Raw genomic sequence first — 24,543 nt, 5'->3', positions numbered from 1 at the left:
TCTTCCTGCCATAGTGACTGGATGTCTTTTTCTTCCTTATGTGCCAAATCATTGATTTGATTCTTGTCCTCATCCACTCCACTGTTGATTCCCTGTACACTGTTCTTTATTTCAATTAGTGTATCCTTCACTTCTGCCTGGGTCTTTTTTATGCTGTTGAAGTACCCAATGAGCTCCTTGTGCATCCTTATAAGCAGTGTTTTGAACTCTGCATCTGATAGATTGCTTGTCTCCATTTTGTTTAGTTCTTTTTCTGGAGTTTTGTTCTATTCTTTCATTTGGGCCATATTTCTATACCTCCTCATTTTGGCAGCCTCCCTGTGTTTGTTTCTATGTATTAGGTAGAGCTGCTTTGACTCCATGTCTTGGTAGTAGAGCCTAATGTAGTAGGTGTCCTATAGGGTCCAGTGGCACAGACTCCCCTATCACCCAAGCTGTGCACCCTTTGTGTGGACTGAGTACTCCCTCCTCTTGCAGATGAGTCTTGGTTTTCAGCAGGTCAATGGGAGGGATTTACCCAGCCCAGATAGCTGGTAGGACTGGCTAAGACCCCTAGCCAACAATCACCTCCCTCCATCGCTTGTGGGGGTGGTTGGGTGGTGCTCCAACATAATCTATAACTGTCCACGGGGTGCACAGTCTCTTGGGTTTCCTGGGTGGTGCAGGCCAAGGTCAGCCTTCACTTGTGTTCTGTCTGGGGCCACTTGCCCTAATCTATAAGGCAATCTGCAGGTGGCTGCTGCTAGTGCTGGACCTGGGGCCACTCAGCAAGAGGTGCAGGGCTAGGCTCAGCTGTTGCTTGTGTGTGAGCAGATTTAGGAAGGTCTGAAGCCTGCGCTTAGCCCAGCCCTTCATATGGGAAAGCCACTGTTACCAGGGTGGGAGGGTTGCTTGGGTGGGCCTGTAAGTTGGATGGGGCAGACCCTTAGGTAATCATCAGGGCAGGGCTAACCATGTGAGCCAGGTTGATGGAGATTCAAATATGGTGCCACTGCACTGTGGCTCTGTAGGGAGGAGGGCTCAGAAAAGGTACAACGGCCGCTGTCTGCAGTTCTGTCTGGAAGGAAGCTGTCCCCTAGCTCTTGCCCTTATGCCAGATACTTCATTTCCTTCCCATATGCCATTGGTGCCATTCAAGCTGATGCCCTAGTGCTGGAGTGAGGGGAGTGAGTCTTCAGTAAGTCCATGTGTGGTGCAAGGCCCTTTAAGAGGAGAGGCCTGAGAATCACGCAGTTTCTTCTGCTGACCCAATGCCCACTGGTTTTTACAGCAAAAAGGTTATGGGGACGTATCTTCCTGGCACTGGAACCCTGGGCTGGGTGGTCTGGTGGGGGGCGGGGGGATCCCTCACCTGCTATATATCCCTCCATTTTATATCCACCACACATGGGTCTGGGACCAGCTGGTTCTGTGTCTCTCTTTCTCTGCCCCTCTGCCCCTCCCACCCATCTGAATGTGGTTTAATTCCTTATTTGTCGAACTTCCATGCAGCTCGATTTTCTGATAGTTCTGAGTGATGGTTGTTCTATATTTTAGTTGTAATTTTGCTGTGGTTGTGCAAGGAGGCGAGACACGTTCACCTATGCCACCATTTTGACTGGAAGTCTCCCTGTGTTTAACTAACAATTCTTTAAATTGAAAATAAGACAAAATGAAATCTTAATTCCAAATCTGTTCTTCTACCAACCTAGCTTTGATATCAGATATCAGTACTGCCCCATTTTGAGCAAAATGGGATCTTCCCTGAACCCTGTATTTTCAAACAGACACACATTCATACACGCACACATACACGTGTGTGAACACCGAGAATGAATTCTGGCTCAGGGCGAACTGAACCTAAACGTCATTCATGAACAACACCATCCAGGCTGGGGAAACCATTCTGCATACCTCCTGCCCTGAGCCCCTGAAACAGAAGGCAGTCGTGTCCAGATGTTCCGAAAAGCTTCGTAATGCTCTGCTGCCAATGGGAGAGGGAGGTACTGCTTTGAAAGAGACAAAGAAGTAATTTATTCTTCCCAGAGAATATAAATGTAGTAGATTCTGCTATGGTCTGAATGCTCGTGTTTCCCTAAAATTCACTATTGAAGCCCAGACCTCCACAGTGATGGTATTAGGAGGTGGGGGCATTTGGCAGGTGATTGGAAGGAGGCTCCAACCCTCTGATGAGATTAACGCCCTTATAAAAGAGGCCCAAGAAAGCTCTCCCACCCCTTTTGCCGCGTTAAGACACAAGGAGAAGTCGGCAGTTTATAACCTGGAAGAGGTTCCTTAGCAGAACACAACCATGTTGACACCCTGATCCTGGAATTCCAGCCCCCAGAACTGTGAGCATTAAATTTCTGTTGTTCCTGAGCCACTCAGTTATTGGTATTTTGGTATAGCAGCCTGACCGGACTAAGGCAGATTCTTTCAAAATAAACTATCATTTCTGAGGAGTGCCAGGCATCCATTTTTCTTGATTTACTTCATATTCCAATTCACAGTTCTGGAGTCTCACAAATTTTATGATGTTCGTAGCAGTTACACATGGCGGTAAAGGGAAATTTTGCAATTTTTGATCATTTATGTTACTCTTAAATTTGTAGACATAGGTTTAGATATAACAGGTATAGCTTGAAATGATTCTTTACATTGGCAGTTAGATGAATATTGAATTTGGAATTGTATATAGTTTTACTTTTATAAAATGGTAAATGTGATTTAATTAATTTTTTAATTAAAATATTACAAATTTCAATTTTATTTTAAAGGTTTATATTCATTAATTATAATTTATACTTTACTTTTAATTTTATTATATGTTTGAATATGTCAAAAGAAAAGTAATTCTTTGAAATACATATATATTTCAATTCTTATTTTTAAATGTATTTTTATTTATGTATCAGATGGAAATGTGTCCAAATATGTACACTTGGAGTTCTGTTTTCTAATGCTTTAGATCATTGAGCTCATGCTAGAAATAAAATATATGAAAGTGGAACTCAAAAAGAAAATCAGTTCTTCAAAGAGGCATATTGCTTAAATATCTTTAAACTAGAAAAAAGGGAAATGAGCAAATTTCTGTCAAGCACAGCTCACAGAATTCCTGATCAATTTATCATAAATTCTCTATTTAATGAAGATTATTTAAAAATGAACATTAGTCAATTATTCTCATCAATTCAGAATATGGATGGATCAGATGAAATTCTTACAACCTCGTATTCTTTACCAAATGCAGATGCAATGACATATCCCAGAACAAAATTTGCACACAGAAAAGGCACAAACATAATTGCCGAACTGACAAAAAGAAACAAATAAAGATTGATAGTATTCGATTTAGATAAGTAATGCCAATTGAGAATCTTACTGAGAGGTTTTTAAAAGGTTGACACTATGTATGCGAAATTTGCCAAGCATAGTGACGCTCTTTGATGTCACTAAAAGCACAGTATTTACAGAAAATAAGGGAAAATATCCAGGTTTAATATAAATGGTTTCAAATTTTGATGCTTAAATGAATAAAAATGTAATACAGATAAACATAATGAACCAAGTGACCACTCTCAATGACAGAAAACTCAAAACGAAGGCATTAGTTTAATGAGTAATAAGGTGAGGGAAGAAAACACAGATAAAGTTTAAAAAGTTATCACCACTCAGTTCAACAAGATTGCATCAGGGTCAAAATTCATACTGAAAAATTTGTATTTATTTCATGTATTGTTGAGTTACCAGAAAAAAAGTCAAAATTCATGTATTTCACTGTTGGTACATCACTTGTGAGAGTAGGTCTAGACTTTAGTAAAAAACTCAGAAAATAACTTTCAATTTTGGGCGCTGACTTAAGAGGATGATGCGAAAGCTTAACAGCTAGCCTAATCTCACAAACACATTTGGCAAACCAAAAAGATGATTAAGCCGGAGTTTTTGCCAAAAATCCAGAGGCATTTCTTTATGCTGTGTATGACTCATATGACTCATGATCGAAATGTATTGCTGGGAGAGACGGGCTCCTCGGCAAGGATAGCAGCGCTATTCTCTGGGACAAATCAGAGATGAATGGTGATATTTTCCAGATCCACCCAAGGTGGATTATCGCAATGAAATGTGTGAAACTCGACCCTGCACCACAGCTGGACACCCAGTGGGAGGGAGGACTGCGTGCTGAGAAGGTAATCAGGCTCCGCTTAGACAGGATCCCAGATGCTCTGGGAGAGTTCCACAGAGTAACATGCCCAGATAAAGAGAGTGAGTAATCGTCAAAAAGAAAATTAATTTTTAATTTGTGTTATCCACATTTATTTGGAGTGATCCATTGCTTACTTTTAATTTTAAAAAGGAAGCAAAATATATCTAGTTTTACATTCCACTTCCAAAGCAACAAACTCTTTATATTTTTTAGTTTTAAATTGATTTGCTAAATGGAAGGAAATTAATGTAAAATATGCAACAAAGGGGATATTCTAATAAAATATAAAGAATTTAGAAAAAATTAAAAAGTTTTTATAACTATGAAAGGGAAAGATTCCAAAGCAAATTTTAGGAAGGCTATCTTCTGATAAATCATAGATCAAGGTATAATCTTAATTGAAAAGAGATTTTAATAAATTGAGTATCCAACTGTTTTTTTAACTTCTCTGAATAATGCCTCAGCATGGAAAAATTTAAAAGAAGATCTATGAGTGCATCTAGATGTTGCTTTGAGGAACAATTTAAATTATGATATAAAAATAGCAATTTGATGATGAAATTGTGACTCATAATCTTTTCTGTAATAAAAATAATTTATTACATGCAACCCTATTACAGTTTTAGAGCATGCTATATAATATTTATGATTTGTTCCTGAATTTAAGTAATGCCTTAAGAACTTCATTGCAATTCAAATCGCTACTGCCTTGGCAAAAGTTGTTTCCCCAAACTGAAATTTAAAAACTACCTAAGAACTTCAATGACTCAAGAAAAGTCATGTAACTTGTCAGAAAGTTCATGAAAAATCGGGATTAAACAACATAATTAGAGATACTGCTGAAATTAAGGTGAGGAAAATAAAAATCTTGGAATATATGTGTAATTTGTAAATTCCATATGTCTTTACATTATGACTCACCCCCAACATGACCATCAACAGAACACCTAGGCATGTGCAATAATAATTAAATTCAGCTGCCTTTGATATTTGCCGACAGCTTATGGTTACCTAAGGCTGTGGCTTGGCACATTTTTTATGAAGGTGTATTTGTTTGGGCAAGAGGGTAGATCATAATGCAACAGTTTGCTTAATTTGTAACTTTCAGTTGGTTAGAAGCATGGTATACAGGCTGCCTCCCTTTGCACTCATGCCCTGAGCCCTGAGATGGTAGGGACAGGCCCAGCGGGTGTGCCTGCTGGTGTCCCTGGGGGACGAACACAAGCGTGGTACCCAGCGTTGCCCGTGGAAAGAAAGCCTCCTTCCTCGTCGCTTTGGTGTCTAGCCTGATGCAAGTGCACAGTCTTCTCTTTGCAAAGAAATATCCTCCAGAGAGCTTTTGTGCATGAAAATGAGTCCAAACGTTTTTTAATGTGCCTGTGCCTCAAATAATAAATTGCTTATGGAGCTGCTGGAGACACAGGCTCTTTCTCGCTGAGACTCAAAAGTGACAGAGAGCTCCATAGTGTGATTTTCTTCCTGAGAGCACAGGGGAAGAACAGAACTTCACAGAGGAGAGACCTGACACACATGACCTCAGCCAGGTGATCGAGGTCAACACCAACAGTGACAAGTGGTACTGATTGTGTGTGCCCTTGATATGATGCCATGAGATGAGCCCTTCGCCTCCCTGTCTTTCTCACAAACCCCATAAGCCCACACCAATTATGAGAAGAACACCAGACAAGTCCCCACTGAGGGACATTCTGCAAAACACCCTGCCAGTGCCCCTCCAAATTGTCCGTCTCATCAAAAACAAGGAAAACCCGAAAACCGTCATTGCCAAGGAAAGCCTAATGAGATATAATTAAATGCAATGTGCTGTCCTGGATGGGATCCTGGAACAGGAAAAGGACATTGTGGAAAAGCTAGGGCGAAAGTATGGACTTGAGGTAATGGTTCCTTAGGTGTGGAAGATGTTAACAGCACAGGAAACTCGGTGTGGCGTACTGTGTATGGGAACTCTGTACGATATTTGCAACTTTTCTGCAAAACCGAAACTATTCTGAGATTAAGTGTTTATTTTTTTTAATGGAATAGAACGTGTGAGAAGGACAAAAAGAACTAGAATGAGGCCTCCTGGCAGGAGAGACACCACAGGGAGGGAGGAGGAGGTGCGTGGGACACAGTCACCCCAGAGCTCAGACCGTCCTAGCAGACTCCTGGTCTGCGCACGGCTGGGCACTGATTCTGGAACCTTCCTGCTTCAGCCACCCTGACACCATGGACATACTGTGTAAGAAATATTCATGTGTATGTCACCAAGAGCCATAACCCTGGGAACCTCAGGCTATTTTCCCTACAAGCCACCTTGATTGAACCAGACACTGAGTGAAGAACTCCCTCCCTCAGGCCTGAGCAGCGGGAACCGTGACAACTGATAGCCACAAGGGGGCACATGAGGACATCAAGAGGAGCAGGCACAGGTGGTAATCTTTGCTCCTGAACCTTTTTTTTTTTTATTGTTATTCAGTTACAATGGTCTGCATTTTCTCCCCATCCCTCCACCCCATCCCAGCCAATCCCACCTCCCTCCCCCACCTCTACCTTCCCCCTTGATTTTGTCCATGTGTCCTTTATAGTAGTTCCTGTAATCCCCTCTCCTCACTGTCCCCTCCCCACTCCCCTCTGGCTATTGTTAAATTGTTCTTAATTTCAATGTCTCTGGTTATATTTTGTTTGCTTTTCTTTTGTTGATTATGTCCCAGTTAAAGGTGAGATCATATGGTATTTGTCCCTCACTGGCTGGCTTATTTCACTTAACATAATGCTCTCCAGTTCCATCCATGCTGTTGCAAAGGGTATACGCTCCTTCTTTCTGCTGCATAGTATTCCATTGTGTAAATGTACCATAGTGTTTTGATCCACTCATTTGCTGATTGGCACTTAGGTTGCTTCCAGTACTTGGCTATTGTAAATTGTGCTGCTATGAACATTGGGGTGCACCTTAGTTGAAATTTCCTTGGCCCCTGTAATGGGCCCTGATGAAATGTGAAGCTCCTTCCCACACTCCTTCCTGAGCATGGGAGGTGGCAGGGAGAAGGGCATCTGCATTTAAGTCCCATTGTGCTTCCTGCCCCTAAGTCTCTGTCTTCCTGCGTTCTGCCTCTGACCTGCTGTGTCAGTCAGGGTTCAGTCTGAGAAGCAGATTTCAAATATGAATACTGCTATATAGTCTATATATTTGTTACAGAGATTCAACCTTCCACAATTGTGGGGATTTATTAAATATTCTGGCTTGCATCTGATATTAGAACTGGAAATCTACATGGCAGACAGGCAGGAAGGGAAGGTGACATAAGACAAGAGACAAGGACACGCTGGAGCCCATGAAGACACACTACAGGGCAGGTCAGTTCTGTAACCTCTGACCTTGATTATTGTTATGGGCTTAATTGTGCCCCCCACCCCGGATTTTTATGTTGAAGTCCTAACTCCCATGTGATGGTTAATTTTACATGTCAATTTGACTGGCCATGGAGTGCCCAGATGAAACATTATTTCTGGATCTGTCTATGAAGGTGTTTTCAGATGCAATTGGCATTTGAATGGGTAGACTCAGCGAAGTCGATGACCCCCCCATTTGAAAGGATGGGTGGCTTCATCCAATCTGCTGAGGCTCTAAATACAACAAAGAGCAGAAGAAGGAAGGATTGTGCTTGAGGTGGAACATCAGCCTTCTCCTGCCCTTGCACTAAGAGTGACATGATCAACTCGCCTAGTTCTCAAAGTAGCTTCCCCCTTCTCTGAAAGTTTGACACCACTCAACATCCCGATAGCCTCAAGGAGTTATCAATATGTTTGTTAAACAGTGTGATTTCTCCCCCAAAGGAAAATTTGGATGCCAAGAGGTAAGGTGAAACAAATTTCTCCACTTTGAGATGGATAGATAGATAAGAAAATACCAAGACAAAAAATCTGGAAGAAAATAACAGACAATGCTATCACGGCTTTCTTCTGAATATTGCAATTTGAGTTGTTCTCCCTGTTTGCTAATTTATATTTTTCATTTTCCCCCACTAAAAGACATTGTTAGTAATGGAAAATATCCCTATGCATCTGATCTATAACATGTAAAGATACTTACAAAATAATGCCACGTGAATAAAGTATCAAATTTAGTTGTATATATGGTAAGTCCTCACTTAACTTCATCAGTAGGCTCTTGGAAATTATCACTTTCAGCAAAATGCAGTATGATAAAACCAATTTTGCCATAAGCTACTTGGTATAAATAAGAGTAAAGTTCCTACAACACATTTCTGCTCACAAAAAATCACCAAACTTCTAAGTAAAAGAGCCAAAACACTTCAAATATTAAACATTGAAATACATGTGAGCTGCACATACCCTTAAGAAAAGTGAATAGAAACAAGTAAGAGAATTATTTTTTAAACTGCTTACTCCAGTTCAGGTTCACAGGTGGCCAGAGCCTCTCCTGGCAGCTCAGGGTACAAGGTGGGACTCATCCTGGACAGGATGCCCTTCCATTGCAGGGCCACTCAACCCCCAGCCACACTCGATCAGACGCTGGAGACATACCAATGAACATCGCCTGCCCACCTTTGTGATGTGGGAGGAAACCAGAGTCCCGGAGAAAACCCATGCAGACATGGGGAGAGCGTGCAAACTCCAGAGACAGTGGCCCCCAGCAATCAATTTTTTTTTCTGATCATTCTTACAACAAAACAACATTGAGCAAAGCGATATTATTTGAAGACCTTCTGTGCTGTTACTGTACGCCTCTATTTTTTAAGTATTAAAAAAAAACCCCAAGGGGCATAGGGAACAGTAGTAACAAGAACAAATGACTAGAAAGCAACACACCAACATGGTGTTTCATCCAGGAAACCAAACAAGGGGCTAGCAGTGTGCTCCGTGGCCCTGAGGATCTGTCTCTTGCTCCAATAGCCTTTGGAAGGAACAGACCCAGGACTCCTTCCCCAGCCCCCAAGCTCTTTTCCAGGCAAAACCTTCCAAACCACTTGCCCAGCCACAGATAGCACCCTGGACCAGCCAACACGGTTGCAGGGTTGGGAGTTGGGATGGAGGGCTTAGCTCCTTATTACCAAGTAACCAAGAGCTCCCAGATTTGCCAGAGAATTATTCTACCTAGGTAAAGGCCAGGCCAACCACCTGGTCAACCTGCATCTGCAGGCCTCCTGTACCTACCTCTCTCTGGATGATGTGGCTGTGGGAGGCGTGGAGCCACTTCCTTCTGAGTTGGCCGAGGAGAAGCAGGAAAGCACCTGGCGTCTCTTGAAGACACAAAACCAGTGCAGAAGCCATCCCAAGATGACTGGGGTAAACCCAGGATGCCATGGAATCCTCTGTGATCATTGAGAAGACGCCGAACCAGGCCCCTTTGGGCCTGCATGTCCCAGGATTCTACACGTGGACGCCCCTCTCGGCAGCTTCTTGGAGAAGCACTTCCTGGATAAGGATTGAAACTCATCAAGAAGGTGGGCAACACCTGTCTAAACCCTGCAGGCTGGCTGGCCCCCAGGGTGGGCTGGGCTGGGCAGCGGGAGTGCCCCTTCCAAAGGCTCACCCTCAAGCACAACTGGGAGCCTTTGGATCCCAGAGGCTTTCAAGGGGGCCCCTGTGCACTCCAGTTCCGCCTGAGCAGCCACTGCAGCCACTAGCCGGCCTTTGAACCATCCTGGAGCCCTCTCCCACAGAGGGGACCAAATAAATTAAATGCTGACTCCCTGATCTCAAACTTCCAGTGTTCACAAGTGTTAGAAATAAATGTCTGGCCCTGGCTAGTGTGGCTCAGTTGGTTGGAGCATTGTCCCTTACACCAAAAGGTTGGGTGTTCGATTCTCAGTCAAGGTACATACCTAGGGTGCAGGTTTGATCCGCAGCTGGAGCGTGAATGGGAGGTAACTAATCACTGTTTCTCTCTTACATCAATGTTTCTTAGTTTCTCTATTTGAAATCAATACACATATTTTTTTAAGTGTTTGTTTTTTAAGCCACCCAGTCTATGGTATTATTTTTTTTACGTCAGCTTGAGCTGTCTAATACAAATGTATTAGAAGGGAAGGAAGAACAGGATTGGTGATGGAGAGAAGGGAAAAAAACGATGCTTGGTTGTCAAGCAGGAGGGTTTGAATTCAGTGCCCAAGGTTACAGGAAACCCTCATCACTAGTTGAGAAGAGAGTTTGAGAAGAATGAGTCAAGTGATGACCGACCCCTCAGCAAGTTCACGTGACAGGAAGTCACAAGGGCTATGACTACAATGGTGACGATGGAGGTAAAACTGTCAAGGAATATTAGGTGACAAAATTTACCAGGCCTTCAAAACAAATTTAATTGTTCTTAAATAATGAACTCAGTTCTTACACATGACAAGTGAGAAAGTCTGAGGAAGGCCCAGTGGAGACCAGCCTAATTAATGTGGAGAAGTTGACAAAGGGGCCTGGCCCTCAGTACTGGAGGAACCTGTCCCCCAGGCTCCCCAGCCAAGCTCCCAAGGACTTTCTGGAGAATCCATAAAAAATGAAAAGGCTTATTGCTAGTTTTAGTAAGACTACTCAAAAACAGAATACCCAAGTTGACCTCTCTCTTAGTCCCCAGCTAATCAGTGCTTAAAAAAAAATCACTAAAAATGCTATTTCTGGATGGTGACTAAATCCTTTCTTTCTTTCTCATAAACCCTGTTTAACTTTAATTCCTTTTACTCCTTTACTTTTATTTACTTTTATTCCTTTTCTGGCAATCCCCCCTCCACTCTAGTTACCTTTCATTCAAGAGGGAGATGTCAAACTGCCCAGCCACATTCAGTCATTTCTGCATTTGTGCCAGTCAGTGCAGAATGTTTTTGCGACTCATCCCCAATGTGCACGTGTCAGTCACTCTTTCCTCTTTCATTGCTGGGTAGTATTCCATCGTATGAATGTCCCACAGTTTTTTTAATCCACTCCCCAGAAGGGGATGTTTTCAGTTGCTCCAAGATCTTCCCTATTGTGAATATATCGACTGTGATCTTTTTTTTAATTTTTTATTTTTTCAATTACAGTTTCCATTTAGTATCATTTTATATTAGTTTCAGGTGTACAGCGTAGGGGTTAGAACTATGAATAGTTTGGCACAAGATATTTTGTGGACACGTGATTTCATCTCTCGAGTAAATACTTTAGAAGGAAAATGCTGATAGGGTAGGTGTATGTTTAAGTGTATTAGAACTACTGTCAAACAAGCCTGCTCAGCAGTCACACCCTTTTACAGCCCACCCATTTTACCCAAGAGCTCCAATTGTTCCACATTCGCAACGTTGGACGTCGTCAGACTGTTTAAAGTTCGTCCATTTTAGTGGGACTAAGTGATACTTCATTGTGATTTCAACTTACATTTCCCTGATGACTGACGATGTTGGACACTTTTCAGGTGCTGATTTTATATTTACAGGTGTTCTTTGTGAGCATCTGTTCAAATCTTCTTAATTTTTGAGTGGTTTATAATTTGTCTCATTATATTTATATTATTCATATTTAATTCATACTTTATATCTATATAGTTTACATAGTTTTAAAGAATGTATTAATTATATGCTTATTACTGAGTTCATATATTTTAAATACAAATTCTCTTTTAAATATATGTACTGAAAATATTTTCTCTGTGACTCATTAATTTGTTTCCTCAGAGGTTTAATAGAAGAAGAAAGAAAGGAAGAAAGGAAGAAAGGAAGAAAGGAAGAAAGAAAGGAAGACAGGAAGGAAGGAAGACAGGAAGGAAGGAAGACAGGAAGGAAGGAAGACAGGAAGGAAGGAAGACAAGAAGGAAGGAAGGAAGGAAGGAAGGAAGGAAGGAAGGAAGGAAGGAAGGAAGGCTGATGTGTGTGGCTGGGTATATGTGTGTTATGAGTGTTTGTATGCATTCACATATATGCGCATACATGCATGCATACATTTACATATGCACACATATATCATACATGTGTGTGCACACACACATTCCAGTTCTGTCTGCCCAGAAATTTTAGAGGCATTAACACATGAGTAGCAATGAATACTCCTGGAATGTGGGCACCATTCCTCGCTGAAAGAAAGCAGACCTTCGAGAAATGGCTGATTCCAGCTCTGGGTCAGGGAAAGTAGACAAATGTAAATGGTACAAAAATGTGCAGATGTGCTCAACAAATGACGGGGACATGTCAAAAAGATACAGGAGTCAGTCTGAAGGGCACCCACTTGCCATTTCTAAACACAGACAAAAGCAAGTTCCCTGTGCCATTCACAAAATACCAAACACACCCTGTCTTGGTCAAAATAAGTAACTGCTACTTCTTCGCCAATGACAGTTTTACCCTCATTCTAGTCCTCTCTCCCTGAAGATGACGCTTGTTGATTGATTTCTTCCAAATCATAGAAATTCGGGGTACTTGTAACAGCATCCAATCTAGAGCAAACCTGGCTTCCCTGGACCCTCCCACAAATCACCCAACCAACGCCCAAACCCTGAAACAGGTTCTTTTGTCTAAAAGACGCCCCTCACTGAAATACACCACAGTATGTGCATCCTTCCTCATCGCAAAAGTATTAAACTTAATGTGTTCGACTACATGTGTGTTCCTGGTGTTCTTCAGCCAGAGGGCATTGACAGTGCCAAAAAATATTTGTCTGATGAAAAAAGAAAGCATTATCCTATGAATACAGTGAAGCACGCATAATGACATTTCAGTCAATGACAGGGGGCCTGACAACGGTCCCATAAAATTATGATGGAGCTGTAAAATTCCTGTCTCCTAGTGACATCATAGCCTTTGTGAAGTTTTAAAGTCTTATCTCAATGCATTACTGTCTTGTGCAGTCTCAGTCTCTCAGTAAAGCTGGAAAGGCCAGGGGTCCTTTACTTGCCCCCACTCCCACCACGCCCCTCAGAGACCTCTCCCCTTTCTAAACGAATTACCACATTGCAAGACACCAAAGGCACCCTGCAGTGATAACCATTAGAAACCATTTGAACGAAAAAAAGAGCTTATTACTTACAGGCCCTGGAGCATGCAAGGCACTCCTGGGGTCACATAAGGGGTGGGGAGAGAGAGTAGGGCCTGAGGTTCTGCTTTTATTGGAGTCAAATGCTGGGTGTTATCAAACCCCAATATGTGAGTCCATCCACCTGTCTGCATTGGCCAAATGAAGATGAGTGAGTAGGCATTTCAGTGGGGAAAAGGAAGTCATTTATTTGGGTTGATGTCAATCCAGAGTTCAGGTGAGCTCATGCTCTAAAAGACGTGGGTTATTTAAGGCAAAATTCCAGGACACCCTGGATTTGGGGTTTGATGTGTTAGGAGCTGATTAGTCAAAGGTGAGAAAGGAGTAGTAAATCATTTTTCAGGTCTTGAGGACAGCCCTGGGGTCTGCTCCAACACTTGTCTGATCTCACGGAAAAGTAGCCGAGAGGGCTGTTCAACCTTAGGGCTCAGGAGCTGAACTGTACCTGAGGTCCGGATGTTAACTGTAGCCTGCCAGAGGCTCAGACCTTGTGACTGTTAGTCAGGACGGAGCTACGGTTGTCTGCCGGCTCAAGGGGTGCTGATTATCAAGGAGAAAGGCAAGGTGTGTGAAATGTGCAGAGGAAAAATGACTTTTAAAACTAAGGCTATGAATCAAATCAAAATTAGGAGGACCTTCGGGTTAGGGGGCCTAGGATTTTGTGTGTTCACTCTTAATTGGTGAGTTTCAAACATAAAAGAACAATTGAAAACATGCAAAGAGAAATAAGTAAGTAGTAGTTCAGACCTTCAGATGTCAGATGTCGAAATCAACCGCGAGCTCTGAAACAAGGAGCCTCATTGCTGGGTGGCAGCCTGGATCTTATCTGATCTGTGGCTGCCAGGTGTTTATCTGAGATCGACTGCCTTGAAGCGGATGCCCTTTTGAAATGGATTCCAGCTTTGAAGTGGATGCCTCAGCAACCAAAGCTCACACCCAGAACTTACAGTATAAAAAGGAAAGTCCACTGTCAGGGTTTCCTCTGCAAAGACTCCTGTGTTGGTGGTGATAGTGGTGTAAACAGACGCACCACGCTGTCCGTCCCATAAAAGTACAACCGCAGTAACAGGCTACACCAGCCAGGTCTGCGGACGTGCACTCTCTGGTGTTCGCTCCAGGAGGTCGCCGAATGACACATTTCTCAGCACTGTCCCTGTCGTTAAGTAGCCCATGCCTGTGTAACGATCCTAACCCAGCATTCCTTCATTAAATACGCTGCCACCTACTCAGGAGTTAAGTATTTTGAATTTAATGGGAGCTCCAAGCTGTTTATTTCCACCTTATGAAGTTCACTTAATCGAATTCTTATAGAAGTTTAGCTTTAATCTAATCTCTCTCCAGAACCAGTTGTTAACAAATCTACGAAGAAAAATGAGACCAAAAGAAGCCTGTCAGTTTATTCAGGGTATAAAGGTATCCTGGCTTTTCCTTTATTTGGTATGAGTCAACACCACGCAGAGAGAATACACGCTCCAAAGTAAATGTCACTTCAGGATGAAACTTTGTAAACAGAGCCTGAATACCACCCCCTCCCCACCCCCACACACAGCTCATTCCATTCTCTCAGCTTCAAAGCTGAGGGGTTTTAAAAGCACTGCTCCACAGCCTGGGATCTACCTTCTGACCTGTACGATACTTGATAATCACAGAAAGTGACACGTACATTCAAAGCTTATTGATTTGTATCCCTAAGTATGTACCTGTTCTGGGATTTCAGGTGATACAACGAGGTATAAAGCCACCGTCCATTTACTCAAGGAGCTCAGAATGTACCTGAGGAGATGCTAGGTTCTATCTCACAATGTGGTACAAGGACTTAAATTTTCATTTAAACATGAAAAAGAAACGCAAAAATAATTACTTTAATTCGCCTCGTGTATATCAAACACAGTGCATTCTTCTCCAAGGTCTGGGAGGGGGGGTGGCAGGGGCGGAATGTTTTGCTCCTTGCCTCTTCCTAATCCTGCCCTGGCAGATAATTTGCTGCAAGCACTGGCTGCCGGCCCACACTGCCAACTCAAACAGATCCCTGAGAACAGCACAAGAAAGGATATGGTGGACTAGAGTTAGTGACAATCACTCCACTCTCGAGAAAAGGCTCTCACCACTGTCTCACCATACTTCCGTGAAGAGCCATGGATTTGTGTCCTCAACACTTTCAGGAGGGTCCCAATATTTACTGATTGCTTGGTTTCATTTCAGTGGGATAAGGTCACATCAGTGTCATCTGCATTCATTATCTACCTCCATTGGGCCCTACGCTGTGTTGTAACACAGAGAAAACAGGTTTTCTGCACCTTGGTAATCTAGGACAAGGACTCAACACTGACATGGGCAAGTTAAACAGTAGACAGCTGAGCAAATATTGGAGTCTTTGAATTAATAAATAATATTACATTTCGTAGTAGTAGAGTGAGTACCTAACTTTAACAGGAACACTGACAGGAGACCTTGAGGGGTGTGTGCCCAGACTGGATAAGGGCTACAGAGAATTCACAACCTTTTTACTTATTAATCATCATGTAACGTAGCAAGCTGATAAAATAAATCTTTCCCAGAATGTATTCTAGACCTCCTTTGGAGACTTGAAATTTCCCCCCAAATTCAAGGTTCTGTGAGCATTATCAGAACATGTATATTACTCATTGCTGGCTAAAGACAATAGCTCTAGCAGATATAAACCCTTCCCAAATTAAGGGAATTAAACTGATATTATTAGTCTTAATAAAACTAACTTTTTAGAAAAGATTTTATTTATTTCTTTCCAGAGAGGGGAAGGGAGGGAGAAAGAGAGGAACAGAAACATCAGTGTGTGGTTGCCTTTTGTGGGCCCCCCACCGACAACCCAGGCACGCGCCCTAGACCGCTAATCAAACTGGAGACCCCCTGGTTCGCAGGCCAGCACCCAATCCACTGACCCACACCAGCCAGGGCTAAAACTAACTTTTAAAATTTGCTTTGCTCCTTTGTTTTACCCAAGCAATAAATAAGAAGTAGTACTTGTAGAACATTCTAGAATGAAGAAAGTATTTTTTTTTCTGCATATCTCTTTGAGCCTCACAACAGACCTGGAAAAAAGGGTGTTTTTTTTTTTAGATTTTTAATTACTTTTTATTCTAGAGACAGAGAGAGACAGAAATATTGATTTGTTGTCCTACCTATGTGTGGATTCATTGGTTGGTTCTTACGTGTGCCCTCACCAGGGATCAAAGAAGGTATTATTAATACACCCATTTTACCAATGAGGTACAGAACAGTAAAGTAAAGTTTCTGCATAATTGGGATTACAAATGCCCCCTAATATTTCTGTGTAAGATATTTTAAGATTAAATTTATGGTAGATAACATGTACTTTGAAAATGTTATTATTAAAACCCTTTATAAGTAAAGTGTATCTGTCAATCAATAAATAATTATCTAGTCCTAGTGGGTGGCGATGCTATATACCTATATACCTATGCTATCTACCTATCCAATGCTGTCTACCCAGACACAGAATTATATAATTGTCTCTGAGCTCAGCAAGCTTACAACCCACTTAAAAAGCAAGTTTGTGAATGAATGTTCTGTAGACACTTAGAAATATGAAGATTAATGAGGACTTGCCTGCAATAAATTTAATTTTTAAAAAATGAGGACAGGTTTGGTTACAGAAGTCTCAGCTAGGGTTACATGCAAGGGAAACTGGGAGGACGCCAAAGTTGTGACTAAGAAGAAGAAGAAGAAGCCAGGGCAGTGGGGACAGGGCAGGGGAGCCCACCTGAAGGCCAGAGGGTGTTCATGTGTAATCTGGGAGGGGAAGCAGAGTTTGCTACCCCAAAATACATCTTCTTGGCATATTGATTATTTTAAGCTAATGATTTTTCTTTCTTTTTATTTTATATACATCTATATTTTTATTTTTATTGTGTATTTCCCATTACCATTTAGTCCCCTTATACTTCCTCCCCCTGTAATCACCTCGCAGTTGCCCATGTCCATGAGTCCTTTTTCCTTTTTGCTCAATCCCTCCACCCCATCCCTTACCCTCCCCCTTAGCCATCATCCTGCTCTCTCTCTATGAGTCTGTCTCTATTTTGCTTGTTAGTTCAGTGTGTTCATTAGATTCCACACATGAGTGAAATCATATGGTATTTGTCTTTCTCTGACTGGCTTATTTTACTGGCTTATTTGTTCTCCAGGTCCATCCATACTGTCACAAAGGGTAAAAAAAAAAAAAAATTTTAAAGCCGAGTAGTATTCCATTGTGTAAATGTCTCATAGCTGTTTTATCTACTCATCTAATGATCGGCCCTTGGGCTGCTTCCATATCTTGGCGATTGTAAATAACCGCTTTCGAATTAGCGTTTTCGGTTCCTTTGGATACATCCCATTTTTAAGAAACAAAAGGACTCAGAAAGGACCTTTGAACCTCCCCCTTTACTTGCCTAATGGAACTCAGACAAATTTGCCTAAAGGAAGGGAGTGATCACCTTAGCGTCTTAACTCTACCTAAGAGTAGTGGACAGGGAGACACCAAGTCAAGTCTGTCTGTTAGACTCCCCGCTGTGTCCCATTGTTTCTGAGGGGCCAGCAAGAACTTCTTTACCTAATTTTTGCTCTTTCTCATCTACCTATGAATTGCACACTTTGCCTTTGGAATCCCAGACCCTTGCTTCCTTCTCCATAGTCCGGAATAGTATACAAGTCTCAACTTCCCAATGTTTCCTGGGTCCCACATTCTTAGGGTACCCCATAAGTACATATGTACTAAATGTAGTTATTTTCTCCTCTTTGTCTATTTCATGTTAGATTATTAGACCAGTCAAAACAATTTAGAAGGTAAAAAAATTCTGTTTCCTCCCTTTCACCAGAAAACAGTAAGACAGAAGTGGTTAATTTGTCCATACAGCATCTGGCTTGGAGCCTGAAATATAAGAGGCACTCAGTAAAGAAAAGGATGAAGATAGAAGTTGGATCTTAACTAAACAGTGAACTTTCCCCAATCTTATCAGTCAGGTAGTCACTGCTTCTCCTGGGGAAGGCAGAAGTTTCTTCCCCAATACCTCCCCAAGAAAGGAAAACTGTCAACAGAAATCTCTGTTTTGTCAGTAGAAGTTCTAATATATTTTTATTTTATGACAAAGGTAGCCTGTGAAAATCTTTTGAATAGGAATATGAAGGCAGTGTTTAAGGAAAATTAATCTGGCCGTGGTATATGGTTTAGGTCAGAGTGAAGAGAGAATAAGTTTGGTGAATACGACTAAAACTCAGGAGCATCAGATAGGTAAGGGAAAATGAGGACCAATGGGAAAGTTTTTCAGTGAGAAAGAAAAATGGTTACATAAAAGGGGAATTATACAGGATGGGGCAAAAGTAGGTTTACTGTAGTTTGTTTGGAAAAGAGTACAAGAATTAATAAATAGTTATACATGAATAAACTCTGTGTTTCATGTACTCACAGCTGTAAACCTCCTTTTGCCCAAGCCTGTATAGTTCAGTTTATATGACTCAATGATCAATGAGATGAAAAAGGGAGGGAAACATGCCAGAGTTTCCTCTATGATTTAAAATCAGAGGGCCCTGGCTGGTGTGGCTCAGTGGATTAAGCACCAGCCTGCAGCCTGAAAGGTCGCTGGTTCAATTCCCCATCAGGGCACATACCTGTGCTGTGGGCCAGGTTGCGGGCCAGGTCCCCAGCTGGGAGCATGCAGGAAGCAACTGGTTGATGTTTCTCTCACAATCGAAGTTTCTTTCCCTCTCTTTCTCCTTCCCTTCCCTTCTATCTAAAAATAAATAAATAAAATCTCTTTAAAAAACTAAAATCAGAGGGTCTCTGAGGAAACATTGTGTTAGTGACAGACATACAGTTGAAGAGGTGGCTCTGGAAATGGGACCCTGAGCGAGGTCAGATTCTGTGGTCACAAAGGGAAGCAAAGGAGGGCTCGTCCTGCTTGGGCTCCTGTCCATCCTGTTTGTCCTCTGCCTGAAGTGCTCGGCCTGTCGTAACCCAGGTGGGAGCTGCAGTGCCATCTCCAATTGTTCACATCGTTTTGATGTGCGTCTCTCTGTCGAAGCTAAGACACAAACATATCACCAGTATTGGAGGTTTGATCATTGCAATTTCAGCTACATTTCAAAGGTCTTAGTGAAGAAGGAGCAACTGTCCAACTGCTGCTGCCAGAAGGACCTGTGTAACAAAAATGATGGGACTAGCGTATCAGGGCAAACAGTTCTGCTGGTGACCCTGTGGCTGGCAGCAGCCTGGAAACTTTTTCTCTAAACCAGTATCAGGAGGGCTTCTCCTAACCTCCCTCTTTCTGTGTATTCCTTATTTCCTTTGCTGCCGCATTCCAAAAGCTTTATATTTCCTAACTGGTTCTCATTGGGAAAGACTTAAAATATTTTGAGCAACTTGGATAAGAAAGACACTCAGAAACTTTGAAGACCAGTCCTGTTTGCACAGAAGGCACATTTGAGGGAGGAAGTTTAAGAATGAAGCACGTGTGATGTGAGCTATGTTACATGCTTCTTCCTCTGCTCTTTGCAGTGACAGCTTGACTAGATTCTCTGCAATCCTCAGTTATTTCTTCTCTTGCTCCTTGGATGTAGTTAGATGGTATGATCAGTACTTTGGGGGGAGGCTTCTTAATTTTTTTAGTAATTTCTCACAGGGAATGCTTCCACATCCTCCTCTTCCTTCATGGCCCCTGTATTGCCATGTAGATATGATAAATGTTCAAGATGTGAACTGTCAGTCAGGGGCAACAAGATTCTTAATGTACAGTGATTAGAATGACTGTTATATTCTGAACTAGAAGTTGTCTGGCAAAGCAAGAATTACACGTCCCAGATGGCAGGGCATAGATACACTAGGTTTGTCTTTAGAAAGGTACCAGTGGCTGAAATCTGGGTTTTCTTCTGTTCCCAAATTTTGTATGGGCTATTCTGTCTTACTCCATAACTTAACCACATAAATTAGTGATGTTTTAAAACTATTCCCCACTTTTTTATTGGAATGGTGGGATATTTGGCTTTGTCACACTGTTCAAAACTGAACATATTTGAATATTCTATGCTACATGTGAGTTGCAGTATTAAGTGACTTTGTTTTAAATATTACTGGTGGTAATACCCTTCACAGGTGTATGTATTCTGTAGGAATGCAATGGGAAGAGCCTTTGGGGTTGCAGTTTGGGACCTCCAAATGTCATCGTGAACAGCAACAGGTCTGCAAGGGTGTGTGTTTACCTGCCAATATCAAGCCTGTTGACTCCTGGCTGACCTGGCACAGACTGTAAAAATACATTTGTAAGGGCATAATCACAAATGTTGAGGTGTGCAGAAGTTCTACTGGTTTCCTAAATAGTGATATAGTTTTTCAGGAGGGCAAAGTTTTATCCTTTTCTTGTGAGTACTGGTGAATAATTCTCAAGATCCAGTAGACTTAGTGACACCTGTATTATTATAACCTTGGCTGTATTAAAGAGCATAGTGTAACTTTTGCAGATGAAAGTGGGATTTCTTCGTTAACAATTTTTAAACCCCTTGATTATGTCATCTTTTAGACAAACTGGAAGAAATGATGACTTTCTGTAAATAAAATCTAATTTAAAAAACACAGAAATAGAGATTAGTGCAAAGGGGGTAGTAGTAAGAAAGAAAACTCTTTTTCATGGGACAATACTTTTCCTCATTCCCTTCAATGTGAATATGGAACAGAGGACTCTCTATCAAAGAAAATGGAAGACAAATGCCCAGAGGTATCAAGATATGTGGTGAGTGTGACTTTTCCAAACCCCTGAACTCAGACTCTGTAGGTTCCTGACCTAAGAGCTGTGGATGGATTCTAGGAAAAGCAGAATGACACAATCTGATGAAGGGGCAGCAACAGCAAGCTACAGCCCTGCTACCCAGTGGGAGCGCGCCTGGACTTGGTACTTAATACGCAAGACTATTTCTGTTTCTGCAGTGCACTCACTGTCACCTTTTTTCCAAAAACATCAGCCTAAACTCCTGAATCTAGTGAATAAAGAACAATGTAACTTACAAAAGGAGACAAATGAGGACAAGTGTTTGAAAGGGTTTGCAAAGGCTGTTGGCACGCTTTTCTAAATGATTGTTATCTAATGGCCCTCATAAAAATGAAAACTAGCATTGAAATGATTGCAGATCATTTCAATGCTAGTTTTGGTAGGGTTTTGGTAGGGTTTATTTCCCTTTGTTTTGTCAGGTAAAGGAGGACCGGTAGTAAGTTCCATCCCGATTTCCAAATATATGATACTTTTTCAGCCAAGTTAAAAATAATATCTTGAATTCGGTCTACCAGTTGTGTTTTTTTCCTTGGTGATATTATTATTCCAATTCAAATTTTCTAAATAAAACAAAGAGGAAGAGCTTAACACATTGCAAACTGCTAACCTTACATTGTTTGCTTCTTGATATTTATTTTGCCACCCCCTCAAAAAAAAAAAAAACCAAACCCGGAGGTTCAAGGGCTTCAGCTTAGTGTTCAGCGCAGGTGTTACCTAAGTTCTCTTAAACAGCCACCTGCGCTTTTAAAGCATGCCCCACTATGGACTACGCTTCCCAAGAGCACCCAACGAGAGAAGTCCATAGAGTGCATTGTGGGACTTGTAGTCTTAGGTGACTTCCCAGTCCTGGATTCACGCTCTCATTCCGGGATGGTTGAACCCAGAAGCTACCAATTAACTGGGGCCATGTCGGTGACGGCGTGGTCCAACCGGGAAAGCCGGTGTGGAAGTCTCGCAAAATGATTGGCCAATGCGTGACCTTGTGGGCGGGGCACTGAGGTGGGCGGGAGTACCTCGACGATTGGGCGAGGAGCCCGTAGCGGCAGGCGGGGATAGGCTACGCTCTAGGACAGGGAGGCCTGGGAAGGGGCGGAGGAAGGAGACTAGAGCAGGAAGAGCAGCGGTTAGGCGGTGGTGGCTGAGTCGGTGGTGGCAGAGGCGAAAGCGACAGCTCCGGGCGGTGGCAGCGGCCCCGAGAGCAGGATGCGGGTCCAGGTCAGGCTGGCGCTGCTGCTCTGTGCGGTGCTGCTGGGCACTGCCTCGGCGAACTCGGGTCAGTATCCGCCCCCTCGTACTGGAGGTCGAGAGCCACCGCCCCCTCCGGCCTCCACCCGGGGTAGGGCCTTGGGGGCTGAAACTGGAGGCTCCACTCTTGTCTGATGACAGCTAGTACCAACCTTCCCTGACTGTCATTCCTTGGGCTTCGGTTCGCCTGAGCTGGAGGGGTTGTTTAGGAACTAGAGCGGGGAGGAAAAGAAGGGGCGGTCACCGTGCCCACACCTCTTCTCACTTAACAAACTTTGCACGACTTCTCACGAATGAGGAATTGACTACTTGGAGTGAATTCCACACCTGGCTTAGACCCACGGTGACACAGGATCTCTACTGGAGCTTCGTCGGCTCTCATGTAGATTATGTGCTACGTTGGGTCTGAAACTGGATTGGGGATTTGTAAAACTAGGTAATTGACGCTTCTGGGGCTGTCACTAGGCAGAGTCAGGGCCATGAAAACCAGAATGTTGAAAGTGGGTTTGCTTAGCACCTGACTGTTTCCTCAGTCACTTTGTCAAATTAATAATGACAACCTTTGATATGATTGTATCTCTTCCCTCCCCCTTTTGAGGAAGTCCTCCTTAAGAAAGTGGTTTTTACCCTTGTCACGGTGTGTCTCAGTTGCCCCATATGCGTTGGCAGTAATTTTATGATTTGTGAGAAAATCATGGGCCCTATACATTTAAAAAGTATAGCCACTAGTTTTAACCTTTTTGTAGCTATAGAAATTCACATGCTTTTGAATTGATTGTTCAAGTAGCTGATTTATACTCTTGTTCTAAAAATACTTTTTTTTTGAATACTTGAACCTGCCTACATCTGAAAATTTCTATTTTGAGATTGTTAGTAAAAGAAGTACTTGGTGTTTTTTCTAAGTGTTGGTAAGGAAACAATGGGTACAGTAAAACTCTTAAATTTTAATTACTTTTTGTTAACAAGACAGCTGTTCTGTGGCTTTAAATTTTTTTAGAACAAGGCATGGTATAAATGTCAACTTTTTTTTTTTTCAACAGAAAATTTCCCAGATGGTTATTTGAATCCCCAAATTATCTGTCCTAGTTGTAAGTCAATGCCATAACGTCATTCTGCTTCTAAAATAAGAGGTCTAACCCTAAAATTCTACCCATAATGTGGTGTGAGATACATTTCAAAAGCAACAAGCACATGCTAGTTACTTTACAGCCAGCATCGAGGTCTGAGGTCAGACTCCCCCGCCTCCCCTTTCACTGCTAGTTCGCATTCATGACCAAATCTCTAAAACTTGACATAGCTCTCCAAGCACTGCTAGCTGTTATTTGATCAAAGAAAGTGTGAGAAGAAACTGCTGAGTGTAGAAGGTAAGGTACTTGATGGACCGTGGACCACCTACATCAGACTTGCTCTTAGAGATTTGTTAAAAATGCAGTTTTATGTCTGGAACAGGATAGGGTGTCTGTAGTTTAACAAGCCTCCCAATTGAATCTTTACACTAAACTGTGAGAACTACTAGTTCAATAATATACATAGCCCTCTGAATTCAGTTTGCAGAGTATAAAGAATGTTAAATCATATAAACATTTTCCTGCATCTTCCTTTGACTAGATTGTATATACTTAGAGCTTCATGTCCATGGAGATGATACTTGAAGTCATTTAATCAACAGTTGGGATTCTTAGTATGTTATGGTGGAAGAGTGTTAATACTGACGTGTGAAATCTTTCGGTTGTGTTGATGTAAGCAGGGGACTGGGTTCAAGAAGTGTCTGCTGTGATTTCCATCATAGTTAAATTGGGCCAAAACATTTGTCTGGTAGAGGCAAAAACTTGACTTGGCCAGAGCTAACTAATAATACATGTGTGTAGCCCGACAGGTAATGAAGGCAGTACTGTGCTCACATGAAGTGCAAACATCATAAAACACATCAGATAAAGTTTTATAAATTGGCATGTGGATTTTCAGTTGACTTTTTTATTCATTAAGTTGCTTATTTATTTGGGATGTCAGCCTCATTTTTAGTTGAGATTTAAAGATTTGCTCCTATTGAAAAATCTGGGTTTGGATTATACTTTTGTGTTGACTTTAAGTTTGAATGTGAATGGTTACCCAGAGCAAGTTGCATTTATTAGTAGGTAGAATATGATGATCAGCCAACAAAGAGATTTTGATCCTATCACTATTTGTAGCTATTATCTAATATCTTGATTTAGAGGCATGTGAAACAATGATACTTTTATTGGAAATGCTTTCTTTGTGAATAAATAAATTTAAAGAAGGAGATCGTTAAAAAGATATTTCTCCTTCATTTTCTCAAGA

General features: G+C 41.9%; 1 protein-coding gene across 2 annotated transcripts in view; it reads left to right on the top strand.

Annotated features, from left to right (window-relative positions):
* Positions 1 to 22,042: 22,042 nt before the first annotated feature.
* The window catches only part of SEL1L (SEL1L adaptor subunit of SYVN1 ubiquitin ligase), a 50,080-nt gene continuing 47,579 nt past the window's right edge, over positions 22,043 to 24,543 (top strand). The window contains exon 1 of one of the 2 annotated variants that reach the window (XM_045201301.2): positions 22,043 to 22,252. Coding sequence is in view for 1 of the 2 variants with exons in the window: in XM_024567243.4 (XP_024423011.1) it covers positions 22,183 to 22,252 (70 nt within the window). In the remaining variant the exon portion in view is untranslated. The remainder of the gene's footprint in view (positions 22,253 to 24,543) is intronic. The other variant, XM_024567243.4, reaches the window with a different exon arrangement.

This window comes from Desmodus rotundus, chromosome 7 (genome assembly GCF_022682495.2).
Source record: "Desmodus rotundus isolate HL8 chromosome 7, HLdesRot8A.1, whole genome shotgun sequence".
Lineage (NCBI taxonomy): Eukaryota > Metazoa > Chordata > Mammalia > Chiroptera > Phyllostomidae > Desmodus > Desmodus rotundus.
This window is presented reverse-complemented; position numbering and strand designations above follow the sequence as displayed.